Source organism: Podarcis cretensis (genome assembly GCF_951804945.1).
Source record: "Podarcis cretensis genome assembly, chromosome: 4".
Lineage (NCBI taxonomy): Eukaryota > Metazoa > Chordata > Lepidosauria > Squamata > Lacertidae > Podarcis > Podarcis cretensis.
Genome location: NC_137173.1, coordinates 5,187,552 through 5,205,365, shown reverse-complemented (window position 1 = coordinate 5,205,365; position 17,814 = coordinate 5,187,552). Strand labels below are relative to the sequence as shown.

The following is a 17,814-nucleotide window of genomic DNA, read 5'->3' as shown; positions in this document are numbered from 1 at the left end:
CTGAAAGGGACAGCACCCCCACCCCCACCGAAGGACGAGGTGGCTGTTTAAGGGAAGGCGGGGAGCCTGGGTGGTTAATGGCTTTGGCCCCGAGGGCAGAGTGGCCAGCAGAGGAGGAAGTGTTGGCCAGACCAGAGGGCACTCTGGAAAAAAGGCAGGTGTGGGAAGAGTGTAAAGGAGAGGGCAAAGGGCGCCTGTTCCGTTCGGGCGCGGAGGAAGCGCCCAGCTCTCGAATGTCAAAGGCACAGCACTTGGCAACATTGTCTTCACAAAGGGCAGCGAGCTTTTAAAAGACCATCAAGACTTCGATGGAGTTGGAACAAAATCCGAAGAATGCACTGGGGTGTGTGTGCTGGGGGGCAGGCGGGCGGGCAGGCGGGAGGACGTCCACATTCAGGACAAAGGGAAGCCACAGGTTGGGAGTCTCCCTGGGAAACTAGGCTTTGAGAATGTGGGCTTGAGCACATTAAACTAAGTAAGCCCCAAAGAGGAGGTCGCGACCCTTGCGCCAGCCCACCTCGCTTCTGTTTGACTAAAAGCTTCTCCAAACACACGTGAAAGGAGCCCCCCAAAATGGCGTGCAAGTTGCCCAAACATCCATGAAAAGAGCCCCTCATGCAAAGCTCCAAATCTCCCAGTGCCGTGGGGCCAGGGCTCCTCTCCTTGAGGTCGGCCTGCCTGCCTGCCTTCTCCAGCACCCACAAGTCCCTACTGAACAAGAGGCTGAGACGAGGAGTCAATGAAGCAGCACCATGCAGGGGCTCTGGAGAGCAGAGCCCCCACTAAATATTTTGAAAATGTGAGAATAGACCACTGAAATCTGGGACGTGATATGCAAGGTTAAGCTTATGTACATGGCAAGAGGCTGAGAGGACAGACATCAAGACAATGCCTTTATTGATAATTTTTAAATAATGTCTTTGGAATAATAAGGTGCAGGATAATATAAACCCAATTGTGTTACTTGGAACCTTGTGATATTAATTTATTATTTTTGATTTGGGTATGGAAATATGTGCACTCTTCCCACCTTGGATCAAATCCACGCTTCCAGGTGCCATAAGGAAGCTGCAGAGATAGCGCAGGATAGTGCGCACCCCAGAAATGATCTCTTTCAGCTTCTGCCTTCTGGAAGAAGGTCCAGGGTTATAAAGACTAGGACTAGCCGCCTGAGAAACAGTTTCTACCCAAGTGTGATTTTGGTTTTAAACACATTGTAAGGAGTCTGTATGGGAGTATATTGTATTTGAAAATGGGGTATCAGAGGTTTTTAGGGGGCTAACCAGGTTGGGATAGCAGGCTTGTTGGTTTTTGAATGTCTTATGTAGATTTTTCAATTTCGTTGTTCTGTATGGGACAACGACAATAAAGATTATTGTATCATTCCTTTATGTTTACTTTGAAACATTATTTTATATTTTTATTTTATTTGGCATCTGTTATTATACCTGCCAAGTAGTAAACATATGTAAAGAAAAAGAAAATGTGAGCCATTTTCTTTCTTTTGTGTGTGTGCAACAAGTATGCTGACTAAAAATGCTGCCTCTGTCATCAGATTCTGTGCCAAAAGTTCCAGCAGGCAACTGGCCTCCCTTGCCCTCCCCATGACCAGTGACGACGGCTCTTCCCTTACCTCCATCCAGAAGCAACTTGACCGTGGAGTAATCGTCTGCCAGCACAGCATAATGCAAAGCTGTGCAGCCCTTGAAACTGGCCCGGTTGTTCAGGCGGTTGTTGAAGTCGTCCTCCCGTGTGACCAGAACTGCAAAGGGAAGGGGATGGCAGGGGGAGAAGATGAATCATGGATGGAGGAGAAGTAGCTAAGACATGCCCGTTTCTCAAATGCCTGTGGGAAACCTGTAAACAGGATTCGACACAAGAACCCTCCTGTGGCTTCCAGCAACTGGCATTAAGAAGCATTGTTGCTTCTAACTGTGGAGACAGAGCAGAGCCCAGGGGTCAGCAAACTTTTTCAGCAGGAGGCCGGTCCACTGTCCCTCAGACCTTGTGGGCGGCCAGACTATACTTTGAAAAAAATATATGAACGAATTCCTATGCCCCACAAATAACCCAGAGATGCATTTTAAATAAAAGGACACATTCTACTCATGTAAAAGCACGCTGATTCCCGGACCGTCTGCAGGCTTTGATTGAGAAGGGGATTGGGCCGGATTCGGCCCCTGGGCCTTAGTTTGCCTACCCATGGCATAGCCACTGATAAGCCTGCTCCTCCAGGAAAAGATTTGGGTATACCTCTGCTGTTGCTCTTCAAATATCTGATGGAATTAATGTGTTTTGTAGGCTGAGAGGAAGACTGCAGATATCAAATCAATGCTGCTAGCCCTCATGGCTACAGATCTGAAAATGTGACCACAGGGTATGTGGTCTGAGACATAATACTATAGGGCGGTATACAAATTCTAATAATAATAATAATAATAATAATAATAATAATAATAATAATAATAATGTTGTTTAAGTAATCTTGTTATATTTCTAGAATTAGAATGTGGGTTTTTTTGGTATGCTATTGATTTGCTATGCTGTGATATGGTTGCTGTTATTGTTTCACTACGATATTATGAAATTGTTTTTGCAAAGTTCGTAGGAAATGCATCTCTGTTTCTTTGTTGCAAGCAGCTTTGAGCATGGTTTTTGTTTGTTTGTTTTGGATGGAAAAGCGGCATACAAAGAAAATGAATGAATGAATGAAATAAAAAGAACCCAAGTGGTTTATTAAAATCCCCCGAGCAAAAGGCTTCTTGTTGCTTGATTCAAGACTTTAGGGTTCCTGGACACGGTGTGCGCAGGGGAGATGGGCAGAGAGACACAAGGACACAATGCACAGAATTGTTTTAAGTGAAGTCAGAGCACCCTGCCCAGCGCTGTGGGAGCCCAAGGACCTTTCCAGATTTACTGCCTTTCCCATGCAAGGTACCACTAAGCCACGCCCCCAGCCCCTTGTGATGCTCTTCAAACAAGGAAACCGTCTGGAGGATGGACCGTGATTTCTTCCCCAGGCTCCATCCCTTGTGCAAGGCTGCCACTGGTGTTAGACCAGAGAAAGTGCCGTGGGCTGACTCTCCTTCAAGTGCCCCCCTCCCAACAGCCAGTGAATTCTAAGAAGGGTGAAGGGGTCTCTGGCTGGCTCTCCTTCCCCAGGGGGTTCCTGGGAAGAGCAGAGGCACTTAAGCCAGCTCAGGAATTGGCTCAGGAGCTTTGCAGCGGAGGCACCCCTGCAAAGTTGAGCCCTTCCTTCTCTCCCCATTCTTGGGGCAAGTAGTGCTTAGCAGGATCAGGGAACAGGCGCTCAGATCAGCTCCTCGGCAGCAAACGGCGTCTACGGCGCCTTCCTACCACCGCCTTCCACTCCCCCCTCCAAAAAAACCCAAGTTATAAAAGGAGCCACATCTAAAATATTGTAATTAATAGCTGGGTTCTCTCCTGTCTGGCATCACTCCTAATAAACCTCAACACCTACAGAAGTAGCAATTGGTGTGACTTTTGTATGACCATGCTTTGTGTAGGGGGTGTTTTTTTCCTGGGGGTGGGGCATTGAGATATGCTTGCTTATTTGTTTGTTTGTTTGTTTGCTTCCCTGCTCTCCTTTGCCTATCCAGGGAGGGGCAGGATAATCAAGTGGCTGGTGTCAGGGAAGATGAATCTGAGATACTAGGGAGCAGTGCAGTAAAAAGATTAAAGTGTTATTATTGTTGGGCTGCTTTTCCCCCCGTGGTCCGCCGTGACAGCTCGGCCGTCATCCGTAAAAAATGTCTCCGCGAGAGATAATCATCGGAAACTCAATAAAGCGTCAAGGGGAGCCTCGCCTGCCATCAATCACGGGGGAGCCTGGAAATTTTCAGCTCTCCATCTCCCCTCCCTGCCATCCATATAAATGTCTGTAATATATTTTGCGCGTGGAGGCCCTGCCGCACAGCTCCCCCGATTTGGATGCTTTTATGAAGAAAAAAAAATTTATACACAAAATATGCAAATCGTTAAAAATAACCCTGCAAAACAAAGGCAGTTTTTCTTTCTCACATGCACAATCTCCTTTCTCCCTCCCTCCCTCTTGCTCTCAAAAAAATGCAGCTGAATTTATTCTTTTTAATAAAACATGTCAACCCCCACCCTCAAAATTAATGCAACTTCCTTCTGAGTGGCTGTATTTTCCTCCACTCCAGCTATCTCACTCCTCCCCCCCTCAGCCAAAAAGTTTTATAGATGGAAAGGGAGAGGACGCAGCCCCTCCCCACCAAATTAATTCATTAGTTGATATATTCTCGATGTAAACAAAGTCTAGGAAGATGCTTTCCTTTGTTTAAGATGTTGTTTTGCATTCAGTGCTAGAGAAGAGCCTGCTGCTCACGCCTGCAAGTACTCTTCTTTCTTTCCCTTTTGCTCTGAAATTTGATCTGCTGACCCTGACTTTTAACCTTGACTGGCCTTTCCTAAATAAATGGCAACTCAGGGTAGCATTCAAAGAAATGGCATTGCTGGAGAACAGCAAAGCCCTTTGCAAAATTTCCGTTCTGCTGCTGCCAGAGAGAAAAATGAGGCAATGTGTAAGACCTTAAGTTGTCCGAAAAGCAGCAGAAATGAAAGTTGCAGACCCCAGGTGATGTATGGACCAGATCATACAGGTAGATCAGGCAAGATGTAAGCTGGAAGGGAAATCTGGCATCTTTTAGATCCACATTGTGCAATATATACTCAAGTGTAGGTAAAATAGACGTCTTTAACTACTAATACCTTTACCTATTATTAGAGACCACAAAGGTTTTATGGCTTTATGTTCCCAGCCATCTGAGAGACCATATTTCCTAATATGAACCTGCCTGGGTTCTGAGTTCTTTAGGGGAGGCCCTTTTCTCAGTCCCACTGCCATCCCAGGGATGCTTGGTGGGGATGGAGGAGAGGGCCTTCACAGTGGTGGCTGTTCCCAGGCAACTTTGAAACTCCCTCCCCAGAGAAACTCCCTCTTTGTGGTCCCCATGGCTTGGAGGCAGTACATTTCCAGAATCAGTTGACGGATTTCTCCCGGCATTGAAAGTTGTTTGTTTAAACCCCGGCCTTATCTGGAGCTCATCCTTTCCTTAGAGCAAAGGTTTTCTCTCTCCATCTCTTTTTGCAAGTTGAGGATCCAGATTTTACATTAGGGTTAAAACAAACAAACAAAAAACCAGCCACGGCGATTGTGTTAACCTTCTTGACAGAGCCATTCAGCCTGTGGCCTTTTGCAGCAGGCCGTCCTTTGCATGCCAGAATTGGCAGGATGTTTGAAGAGTGCTCTTCTGCATCCTGCTTGGTTGGAAATGCAAGGTGCTGGGCCTGAGGTTGGTGTGTTGCCCTGACAACTGTTGGAGAGATGCGGTGGTCTGCAGAGTAAAGGAATCCACGACAGACAATGTAAGAACCTAACAAGAAGCTGCTGGATCAGGCCAAAGGCCCATGTTGTCCAGCATCTTGTTCTCACCACAGTGGCCAACCAGATGCCCATTACAGGAAACCCACAAGCGGAACCAGAGAACAAGAGCAGCCCTCTCCTCTCTTCTCCTGTGGTTTCCAGCAACTGGTATTCAGAAGCATTTACTGGAGGGCAGAGCATAACCATCGCAGGCAGTGGCTGTGAACAGCTTTATTCTCCATGAATTTGTCTAAGACCCTTTCATGGCCATCCAAGTTAGGAGGCCATCGCTGCTTCCTCTGGGAGAGATTTCCTTAGTTTAACTTTGTGCTGTGTGAAGGAGGACTTTCTTTTTTCTGTCCTGAACCATCAACCATTGTTCAGCAGGTGGTCCTGAGTTTATTTATGCTTAGAAAATTGAGGCATTTTTAATCTGTTTAATCTATTTTAACTTTTGTATGTTTTAAAGCATAGTTGTGATTTTTGATTTTATTTTATCTTTTAGCAAACCACTTTGAAGTTTTTGTTGCAATCAAGCAGTACAGAGATTATTTATGAAATAAATAAATAAATGAAAAACAAACAAACCGTGCTGCGTTACCTTCCAGGGAGTGGAGCCCTTTCTCTTTGGCCATCTCGTAGACGCTGCTGAACTCATCTCCTAGGTTTGGGTCAGCTCCGGCCGTGAGCAGAAGCTTTACCACACTGTTCGAAAATAATATATATATATATTATTGAATGTATATACATTAGTATTATAGTTATTATTATTTATACACCATCCTATACCCGGGGGTCTAAGGGCACTTCACAGAATAAAATCAAGTTATAAAACCACAAAATACATAATTAAAAAAACAACAACAACCCAATAGCCCCCCCAAAAAAACATTTTAAAAGGGAATAGGATGTAAAGCAGATCAACGAAAGGCCTGGTTAAAAAGGAACGTTTCTGTCTGGCATCTAAAGGGCGTTCCACAGGGTGGGTGCCACCACCGAGAAGGCCCTCTGCCTGGTTCCTGAACTTCTCTGGGGAAGAAGTTAAGCAAGGTATTGTTGGGGTGGACAAGGGGGCTCACTTTCAAATAAGCAAAGCTGGGAGCTGAGAAAACAGAAGACAAGATATGGTCTGCTCCAGCGAGGCTGTCCCTATATTCTGCCTGAGCCCAGAATGGCCACCTGGAAAGAGGATGTGCGGTGATGAGCCTTTGCCCCCTCCCTCTGCGGCATTGCCCCTTGGCTCACTGGCCTGAGCCACCTGCAGCACTGCAGGCACCGAGGCATCCCCGCTTGCAGCAGCCTGGATTCACCCTTACTATGCCACACACCCCATGCCTGGTTTGACGTGGATTGCTGTAAACAGGAAGTGGAAGGAACAGCCTGATCTATGGAGAGGCTATAAAAGGTCTTCTTCACATACAATTGCCCTTCAGCCTAATGTCCCAAGAAAATGGCAGGCCATCCCCTCCAGACAGCTCACATTACCACTGTTCCCTTTCGCAGAGGCAGCCTGACATTTGAGCAATTGCAGATATTGATTGGCCCTGTCCAATTGGCAGGTAACAAAACATACTCCAACTTTCAAGCAAATTAGCCTTTGCAAAGGTGAATGAGAAGTAAAATAGCCATTAAAAAGTCATTTTTATTCATTTATTGTATTTATATCCTATCACAGGACTCGACACTCCTTGGAGGTGGGTGGGTTATGAGATCGTAACAACAACAAACTGATTAAAACAAGTGTGTGTGTGTGTGTGTGTGAGAGAGAGAGAGAGAGAGAGAGAGATATTTAGTTATTTTAAACAAAGAACAAGAAAGCAAGACTCCTGCTACCAAATTACAGCCAGCTGGATCAGAGAAGAGCTATTCCTTCAAAACTTCAGAGTCCCAGCTTTTCAACAGCTCCATAGGCTACCCCAAAGAATGATGCAAATTTTACTCTACAATCAGAATTCCTGCTGATTTATTGCATCAATTAAGCGAATAATGTTTCTGCCCCTTTTCAAAAGTGGCATTGATAACTTCATGTGTGACTGTTTCCCAAAGTCCCATTTCACATATCCCAAAATCTCACAGGCTGCGAAGATGGGTGCAGCAGATGACTATTGCAGGAGCCGAGGCTTTGAGCGCTTGCTTGCTGCATGAGGACCTGGAAACAAACCACAGCTCCCTGGCACAGAGACAGCAGACGTGGGGTTTTAAAAAAGGAAAACAGGGGGCATCCTGGTCTCTCGTGTTCTTGTGTGATGTGTGAAGTGACCCTGAGTCCCACAGTGACTGTGTTTCCTCTTTGGGACTTTTGCATGGTGTGTGTGTGTGTGTGACACAGACAGTGAAGCCCACCCCCCGCCCCTCATAAGAGGGGCTCACTAAATACATTATGAAGCAGGCAGCCTTGTGAGTTTCAATAACTTGTGATTGAGCTGGTGCTCAATCGCCTCAACAAACTAGGCCTTTAATTTGCTGATCAGGTCTTAATTGCATTAGCAACAGAGCCTCCTCATCTGCACATATATAAAAATCTGCATTGACCCAGAGGGCAGCCTTTAACTAAAGTTCACCAGGCAATTAAATCGATGATGGCAAAAGTGCTTTCTGCTGTTAGCGGCCGGGTGACGTGGTCGGGAGGAAGGGCTGGAAGGGACACTTGCGCCGCGACAGCTGGACTGATAGACTCAAAGAGCTGCAGAGCTGGAAGGGACCCTGAGGGTCATCTAGTCCAACCCCCTGAAAAGAAGGAATGGGAGTTTGCTGGAAGAATGAGCCAGGGCCTCTGGACAGCAGCAGCCAGATCTGGTAGATCAAGGCAGCCGGTGGTCAACGTGGACCTCAAGTAACAAGCACAACACAGAGAGGGAGAAAAAGGTGAAGTCCATGTTCCCGCAGTGCACAGTTGAATTACAGAACTTGCTCCCACAAGAGGCAATGATGGCCGCTAACCTAGAAAGGTTTATGGGCTGTCACATGGAAGCTGGAACAAGCTTGTTTTCTCCTGCTCTGGAGGGAAGGTATCAAGGGTGCTTCCCATTCAAAGGCATGCACACGGTAGGTGGTTAACTCTTTATTGCTAAAGATTATGCTTACAGTTGCTTCCACAGCTCTGGTTACCTGCGAACAAAAATCTAGAGCCTAGGCAGCTATTCCCACCCAGGTCTGCACTCTCTGGAGCAGCTGCAGCAACTGAGGATCACTCCTATTCCACGGTGCACTTCCACTGAGAGATGGGACGTGTGACGTGCGTGAATAAACTATTTGGAGCAGGAATTCCCAAAACGGTTCTCGCTTGCCCCTGACGTACATACAACTCGAAGCAGCTGCAGCTGCCACCAAAGTGGTGCCCTCCAAATGTTTTGGACTACAACTCCCATCGAGCCCAGCTGGCCCAAACACCCGGAGGGCGCCAGGCTGGCGATGGCTGCCTTATATTAAAAACAACCATGTAATAGACCAGGCTGCAAACCTCTGGAGGTCCATTTCAAACGGAGGTCCCTTAGAGTAAACGGAAAGTGTGTCTTGCAAGGAGAGCTCCAAGCCCAGGGAAACCGGAAGAATGAGAATCAGGGCAATGCCTCTGTGCAGTCATACCTCGTGTTAAATGTGTTGAGCATTTTCAGGTTATGCTCCGTGGTGACCCGGAAGTAACGGAGTGCGTCACTTCTGGGTTTCGCAGCTCGTGCATGCGCAGATGCTCAAAATGACGTCATGCGCAGAAGTGGCAAATCGCAACCCAGGCTTGCGCGGGTTGCGTTCGCTTCAGGATGTGAACGGGGCTCTGGAATGGATCCCATTTGCATCCAGAGGTACCATTGTACAGTGGTGCCTCGCAAGACGAAATTAATCCGTTCCGTGAGGCTCTTCGTATAGCGGTTTTTTCGTCTTGCGAAGCAAGCCCATTGACAGCTTAGCGGATTAGCGCTATTAGCGGTTTAGTGGCTTTTAGCGGACCAGCTGATAAGTGGCTTAGGGCTTAGGAAAAGGGGGGGGGAGGGGAAAAACCCCGCAGGAACTCGCAAGACATTTTCGTCTTGGAAGCAAGCCCATAGGGAAATTCGTTTTGCGAAGCACCTCCAAAACGGAAAACCCTTTCGTCTAGCGGGTTTTCCGTCTTGCGAGGCGTTCGTCTTGCGGGGCACCACTGTATTATCCTCTGACTGCAAGAGGGGAAACTATGACACTGACTTCATCAGCTTCTCATTACAGTAGTACCTCGGGTTACATATGCTTCAGGTTACATACGCTTCAGGTTACACACTCCACTAACCCAGAAATAGTACCTCGGGTTAAGAACTTTGCTTCAGGATGAGAACAGAAATCGCACAGCAACAGCACGGCGGCAGTGGGAGGCCCGATTAGCTAAAGTGGTGCTTCAGGTTAAGAATGGACCTCCGGAACGAATTAAGTACTTAACCCGAGGTACCACTGTATATTCTCAGAGGCTGGCCCCAATGACAGCCCAAAGCTTAACCTCTTCTTTGCTCGCTTCGAGAGGGAGCCACCTGAGACGTCGGTATTACAGCCACCAGCCCATAGGGGCCCCTCATTCACTGTAGAGGAGCACGAGGTGAGACAGGTATTGAGGATGGTGAATCCGAGGAAGGCTGCTGGACCTGATGGCATCACTGGAAAGGTGTTGAAGGGCTGTGCGGATCAGCTGGCGAGGGTCTTTACTAAGATCTTCAACAAGTCCTTACACCAGTCTATTGTCCCACCCTGCCTGAAGTCGTCAACTATTGTTCCTCTGCCTAAAAAACCCACAATCAGTAGTTTGAATGACTACAGACCAGTTGCACTGACTCCAATCATCATGAAGTGCTTTGAGAAACTGGTGCGCCGTCACATTATTTCCTGTCTTCCACCAATTTTTGACAACTACCAGTTTGCATACAGGGCAAATAGATCCACAGAAGACGCTATCACCACCACTCTCCATGCTGCTCTGTCCCATCTGGAGCAGCCGGGGAGTTATGTGAGGCTGCTGTTTGTGGATTTTAGCTCTGCTTTTAACACTATCCTCCCCCATAGACTGGTGTCCAAGCTAGAGGCGATTGGACTCTCCAACTCCACCTGTCTCTGGGTTTTGGATTTTTTGTCAGAACGTTCTCAGAGGGTTAGAGTAGGGTCACATATGTCCAAAGCCCTTAGCCTTAACACCGGCTCACCACAGGGTTGTGTGTTGAGTCCCCTGCTCTTTACTCTCTATACGTATGACTGTACAGCCATCTATTCCAGCAACAAAATCATCAAGTTTGCTGATGACACTACGGTGGTGGGGCTCATTTCAGGAGGGGATGAGTCCGCCTATCGGGACGAGGTGGAGCGGCTCTGTGTTTGGTGTGGAGAGAACAATCTGGCTCTTAATACAGCTAAGACCAAGGAATTGGTGATGGATTACAGGACAAAAAAGGCGGTCATTCAGCCCTTGTATATCAACGGGGAACGGGTGGAGAGGGTGGCGGAATTCAGGTTTTTGGGAGTGACTATCGATCAGGGCATGACTTGGAGCGCAAATACCACTGCTCTGGTGAAGAAGGCTCAGCAGAGAATTTATTTCCTCAGACTTTTAAAGAAGAACAATCTGAGTGAGAAACTGCTGGTGTCCTTCTACCGAGGCTCCATAGAGAGCATTCTCACATACTGTATTTGTGCTTGGTTCTCCAGTTGTACAGCTAGGGAGAAGAAGGTGCTCCAGAAGGTCATAACCACAGCCCAAAGGATTATTGGTCATCCTCTCCCATCTTTGGAAGAACTGTACGGTTCCCGTTGTCTTAGGAAAGCAAACAACATCCTGCAGGATGCATCTCACCCGGGATACAGTCTGTTTGCACTACTGCCTTCTGGCAGGAGATATAGAAACATCAAGTCAAGGACAAATAGACTGAAAAATAGTTTCTATCCAAGAGCTGTGGCCTTTTTGAATGCTGTAACTCGATAGTGTGACCTGGGAGTTTGATGGGTGTGGGTGTGGGTGTGGCTGGAATGTGGTTTGTTTGGTTGTTGTTGCTGTTTTGCTTTTGTTGTTTTTTTAAGGGATGACATCCAATTTCGTTGCACTGTGCAATGTTGCACTTGTGTAATGACAATAAAGAATCTATCTATCTATCTATCTATCTATTTATCCAAGGACCTTTCTTATATAAAGAAAGAAATTAGATTAAGCCGCCACTCCCACAAACATTTTGTACCAAGCCTTAACCAAGAAACCACACTGGTTCTGCACCAGGCAGGCAGGCAGGCGAGCACAGAGTCGGAGCTTCAGCCACTCTTGCAGATAAAAGGCTTAACACTGGGCAAAGGCTGGGACAAGGAACCATCTGGGGCAATTATTGTACCATGAACAGCCTTTCTCCCGAAACCCTGTTCTGGTCCACCAGCCACTCGGAATGGTCAACAATCGTCACACTCCACCGCTGGCCATTGTCCACCTGCAAAGGTCGGAGGGGGCGCTCAACCCACCCCTCCGCAGCCCCGCAAACAAGGGAGCCCGTTGCTGCTCGGACATCAAAGTTAAACAAACAGACCCCCAGGGTCCACCCCCTGCCTCTTGGCCTGTCTTAAGGAGCTCCCCGAGGGGGTCACGACTTTCAGCTTGTCATAGCACACATCAAAGTTTGCACCACACACGAACTCGGCACATGGATTCGTATCGCGTCGCCCGAGAGCGGATATTCGGCCTTTGTGAGCCCGTTTAATCCTGTGTTTTCCCAAATAATTAGGCCTTTTTTGCTTATGAACTTGTGACTAAGTAAAGCGCCCCTGAGAGGTTGTAACATCAAAGCCCATTCCAACTGGCTGTCCCACGTTTCCGAAAATTGGATTTCTCTCTCTCTCTCTCTCTCTCTCTCTCTCCCCCCCCCCGCCCTCTTTCACTCCATCTTTAAATAAGAAAACTAATTGAATTTAGTTGTAGACTGAAGAGCTGCCTTTAAAGGTTACAAGGAGACACGGCGATTGTCCTGGGAACCTAAAGGGATGTTAGGGCAGAGAAGCTCCTTCGGCCCAGAAAGGCAGGACAGGAAACACAAAGGCAAAGAAAGACCGGCAGGAAAAAGCAAGGCAACGGAACCCCGTGGGCGGACCTGCAGAAGCCTACCCTGCTCCTATGCTATGAATAACGAGGTTCTGATTTCTAACCCACCCTATTTCTGAAGCCTTAAGAACATAAGAAGACAAGCCTGCTGGATCAGGCCAAGGGGAGCCCATCTAGTCCAGCACCCTCTTCTCACAGGGGCCAACCAGATACCACATTGGGAAACCCGCAAGCAGGATTCGAACACAAGAGCGCACCCCCTTCCTGTGGCTCCCAGCAACTGGTATTCAGAAGCACTGCTGCCTCCAACTGGAGAGGCAGACCATAGACATCATGGCTAGCAACCATGAATCACCCCCTCCTCCGTGAATTTGTCCATCCCTCTTTCAAAGCCATCCATGTTGGTGTCCTTCCTGTTATCTGCCTTAATTTTCCAACATTCAGTTTCAGTGGATATTCATGAGTTCTAGTGTTGGTGCGCAGAGCAGGTAAAGGTAAAGGGACCCCTGACCATTAGGTCCAGTCGTGGCCGACTCTGGGGTTGCGGCGCTCATCTCGCTTTATTGGCCGAGGGAGCCGGAGTACAGCTTCTGGGTCGTGTGGCCAGCATGACTAAGCCGCTTTTGGGGAACCAGAGCAGCACACGGAAACGCCATTTACCTTCCAGCCGGAGCAGTACCTGTTTATCTACTTGCACTTTGACGTGCTTTCGAACTGCTAGGTTGGCAGGAGCTGGGACCGAGCAACGGGAGCTCACCCTTCTGATCGGCAAGTCCTAGGCTCTGTGGTTTAATCGACAGCGCCACCCGCATCCTGCGCAGAGCAGGTAACAACCTACAAATCCTCAAAGGAGCAAAGCCTTTCATAAGAGCCCGGCTGCTGGGTCAGGCCAAAGGCCCACCTGGTCCAATATCCTGTTCTCCCAGTCACTGACCCATTGCCTCTTCTGGGAAGCCTCCGAGCAGGACCTGAGTGCAACAGCAACTGGTATTCAGAGGCATACTGCAGTTTAGGCAGAGTACAGGTATCGTGGATAGTAAGTACTGATACAGTGGTGCCCCGCAAGACGAATGCCTCGCAAGACGAAAAACCCGCTAGACGAAAGAGTTTTCCGTTTTTTGAGGCGCTTCGCAAGACGAATTTCTCTATGGGCTTGCATCGCAAGACGAAAACGTCTTGCGAGTCTTGCGATTTTTTTCGCTCCCCCCCTTTTTCTAAGTCGCTAAGCCGCTAATAGCGCTAATCCGCTAAGCCGCTAATAGGGTTGCTTCGCAAGACGAAAAAACCGCAAGACGAAGAGACTCGCAGAACGGATTCGTTTCGTCTTGCGAGGCACCACTGTACAGTGGTGCCCCACAAGACGAACGCCTCGCAAGACGGAAAACCCGCTAGACGAAAGGGTTTTCCGTTTTGGAGGCGCTTCGCAAAACGAATTTCCCTATGGGCTTGCTTCGCAAGACGAAAATGTCTTGCGAGTTCCTGCGGGTTTTCCCCCCCTTTGCCCCCCCTTTTTCTAGGCCGCTAAGCCGCCTATCAGCTGATCCGCTAAGCCGCTAAAAGCCGCTAATAGCGCTAATCCACTAAGCCGTCAATGGGCTTGCTTCGCAAGATGAAAAAACCGCTAGACGAAGAGACTCGCGGAATGGATTAATTTCGTCTTGTGAGGCACCACTGTAGACTTATTCTCCCATGAACTTTCCTAATCCTCTTTTAAAGCCAACCATTGCCACCAATCACCCTCCATAGTTTAACAATGCCCTGTTTTGCACCCTTTGACACTCTGCTGCTGAAAAGTGGAAAGAGGGGAGAAGGGGCTGCAATGGAATGGAATGGGTGGGAGCTGGGCAAGGACGCACCCAAACCACCATTCATTGCAGGAGTACACAACGCCCCAAACTGGGCTTCTCTATTCATGTCCTGCTGCTAGACGTTTTGTGCATTCGGCTCAAAGCAGGACACTGTGCAACAAGAAGAGCATTCTCAGCTGGGTGAGAACTTGAACCGACTTCAAGTCACTCTGGAGGAAGTGGAAGCCAAATGGTTTTCTCCCCAAAACCAGCTCAGCTCCTTGACTGTGGCATTCCCCCCCCCCTTGCCAAAATCACGGTCCAATTATCCTCTCTGCTCACCTTCTTTTGGACACAACCCAATACATGTTTACTTCACCAGCCCTGTGGAGGCTGAGGTCTTCCTTCCATTATGTGGCTATTTTATTACTTTATTACTTGTATCTGTTGTTTCCATTTTGTTCAGTTCAATTGTTTTAAATGGTATATAGCCTTCAGAATCTCCTGTAAGAAATGCGGTAAAGAAACCTTGTTGTTGTTGTTTAGTCATTTAGTCATGTCCGACTCTTCGTGACGCACACCAAATTTCCGGCAGAGTCAACAGGCAACCTCGCTGCTACCTTTTGGATGCCTCTTGGGGGACCCTTTAAAAGCCTATTCAGGCTTGTTCAATTGCTTGATTTTTTTCAAGATGAGCCAGACATTTTAAGGATCATTTCCTACCATGTTTAATGTGTCGTATGTTTGATGGCATTTGCGTATATTGCTGTATGCTGCCTTGGTGTTTTACATGAGTGGGTGTCATATGCACCTTTTTTACAAAGAAAAATAAATAACACACCTTGAATTTCGGTTTATAGCAGCTACCATCAGAGCTGTCCAGCCAAGTTTGTGCCGGGCATTCACACTGGCACCTTCCTGCAACAACCTGAACAGAGAGAAAGAGGGAGAGGAAGCATATCTGTTAGCCATGGAGCATCTACGACTCAGTTAAACAACCTGCCCATCCACAGACACCTGTAGCTGACCCCTCCCTCCCTCCCATCCCAATCCCTTCTTCCTTGTTTGCTTTCCTGGCTTCTGAACGCATTTTCCCTTATTCTATATACACAATATCAGAACAACTAGAAGAGGCAATATAGACAAAAATGGATGTTATTTTAAAACTATTTTCTAAGTTGTATGCTATGGCTTGGAGAAAAGAAGTTTGTCTCCCAGCTGACTGAGAATAGAAAGACTTCTGCTGTGTGTGTGTGTGTGTGTGTGTGTGCGCGTGCATATATGTGTATATCAAACTAAAGTCGGGATGGAATTACTTTCACTCGCTTCCCTGAACAGTAGCTGTATCGGGCTGGTGAACTGAAAAAATAATGCTCTGCTTATTTATTTGAGAGTAACCCCATCAAACTCAGTGGGGCTTACTTCTTAGTAGGCCTGCCCAGGATTGGGAATTTCATTTGAGGCAGCCATCCTGAAAACTGGGGTGGTGGGGCGGGGTTTCTTTATTCTGGACGTATAGTTAAAGCTATGGTTTTCCCAGTAGTGATGTATGGAAGTGAGAGCTGGACCATAAAGAAGGCTGATCGCCGAAGAATTGATGCTTTTGAATTATGGTGCTGGAGGAGACTCTTGAGAGTCCCATGGACTGCAAGAAGATCAAACCTCTCCATTCTGAAGGAAATCAGCCCTGAGTGCTCACTGGAAGGACAGATTGTGAAGCTGAGGCTCCAGTACTTTGGCCACCTCATGAGAAGAGAAGACTCCCTGGAGAAGACCCTGATGTTGGGAAAGATGGAGGGCACAAGGAGAAGGGGGCGACAGAGGACGAGATGGTTGGATAGTGTTTTCGAGGTTACCAGCATGAGTCTGACCAAGCTGCGGGGGGCAGTGGAGGACAGGAGTGCCTGGCGTTCTCTGGTCCATGGGGTCACGAAGAGTCGGACACGACTAAATGACTAAACAACAACAACAACAACTTTGGCCCCACCCACCTTCAACTGTAGCTCCTCCCCTGCCAGCATGCAACCCCCAAGAGACTACTCCCCACAAGGGAATGTGGCTCTCAAAGGGAAAAGGTTGCCTGCCCCGATGAATGAGGAAAGCAAGTTCTGCGCTGCGCCATTTGTCTTCTGAGGACTGCCCATTCACATTCTGTGCAGCCCATCACCCCAAGAGGACTGTGTGCTCGAGCCAAACAGATTCTCCCTTGCCTACTAAAAAAAGAGAGGAAATGAACCTGTAGTGACGGGCTGAGCAGCCTGGGGGAGGCCCGGATTGGATGTCAACTGGGCAGACAGGGCTGTGTTTACAGGAGTAACCAGAGAGCGCCTTGCAGCTGCGTGGCCCATGCTCAAAGCAGCATCGCCTGCGGCAGAAACCCACACCCCTGCTCCATCTGGAAGCTCTCCAAAGGTCCTTAGCCGTCCTTAGCTTTGCTGGTCCCCATCACGCTACATATCACCGGGGCAATCCTAGGCAGATTCACCCCTCAGAGATCTGTTCCCTTAATTCTACACCAGGGGTGGCCAACTCCCAAGAGACTGCGATCTACTCTCAGTGTTAAAAACTGGCAGTGATCTACCCCCTTTTTAGGGTTCAGGTCAAAGCTGTTGAAGCTTTTTTTAGGAAGGAGGAAGGCATGCTTTTTAGGGGTTCAGGTCAAAGAAGGATGAAAGGAAAGCCCTGATTTCTGAGGGTGCAGGGCAAAAATATTGAGCTTTCTTTTAGGGAAGCCAAAGTTGTTGAGCTTCTTTGGAGGGAGGCAGTGATCTACTGCAGACGGCCAGTAATCTACCAGTAGACCTGTTGGACGTGCCTGTTCTATACAGTTCTATAGGGTTAATTCAGGCTGTACTGCACTGGCTCTCACCCTGATCCCTACTGTTATTGCTGTGCTTTCCAGAGGCATTTGTGACTCTGTATGAGCGCTAGGTGAATGCACCATTGGCCTCTCAAGGGGGAGCCTCAAAAAATGCCCTCAGGCAAATCTACCGTGTGATCACATCTGGAATATTGCATACAGTTCTGATTGCTCAACCTCAAAAAGGAGATTGTGGAGTTGGAAAAGGTTCAGAAAAGAGCACTCATAATGATCAATGGGATGGAGTAACTCCCCAAAAGGCTGCAGCATTTCGGGCTTTTTAGCTTACAAAATACATGAGTGAGAGGTTGAGGTAATAGAATCATAGTCTCTTAAGAGTTGGGAGGGACCCCCTGCAAGGCAGGAATCTCAACTAAAGTATCCAGTGTATAAAATTATGCACAGTGTTGAGAAACACTTTTCTCCCTCTCTCAGAATACTAGATCTCCCGGATGTCCAATGGAGCTGAGTATTTGAAGATTCAGGACAGACAAAATTCACTTATTTGTACAGTGCTGAGTTAAGCAGCGGAATTTGCCCCCCCCCCCCGACGCAGAAATGGCCACCAACTTGGCTTCAGAATATGAATAGCCATATAAGGTTCCATTGTGGCCGCGAGCCACAATGGCTATGTTGTACTTCCACATAGGTGGAGAAGGAGGGAGATTTGCTGCTTTGCCTCAGGTAGCAAAATGTTTTGGGCCGGCCTTGGCTATAAAACAACGCTCAATGC

At 47.8% G+C, this 17,814-nt stretch overlaps 1 protein-coding gene across 2 annotated transcripts in view; it reads right to left on the bottom strand.

The window, feature by feature from the left end:
• Positions 1-17,814, bottom strand: part of CLPB (ClpB family mitochondrial disaggregase) — a 79,440-nt gene that overhangs the window by 49,900 nt on the left and 11,726 nt on the right. For both annotated transcript variants that reach the window (XM_079973650.1, XM_079973651.1), the window contains exons 3-5: positions 15,063-15,149; positions 6,009-6,112; positions 1,634-1,762 (exon numbers count right to left, since the gene is read on the bottom strand). In XM_079973650.1, the coding sequence (XP_079829776.1) occupies positions 1,634-1,762; positions 6,009-6,112; positions 15,063-15,149 (320 nt within the window). The remainder of the gene's footprint in view (positions 1-1,633; positions 1,763-6,008; positions 6,113-15,062; positions 15,150-17,814) is intronic.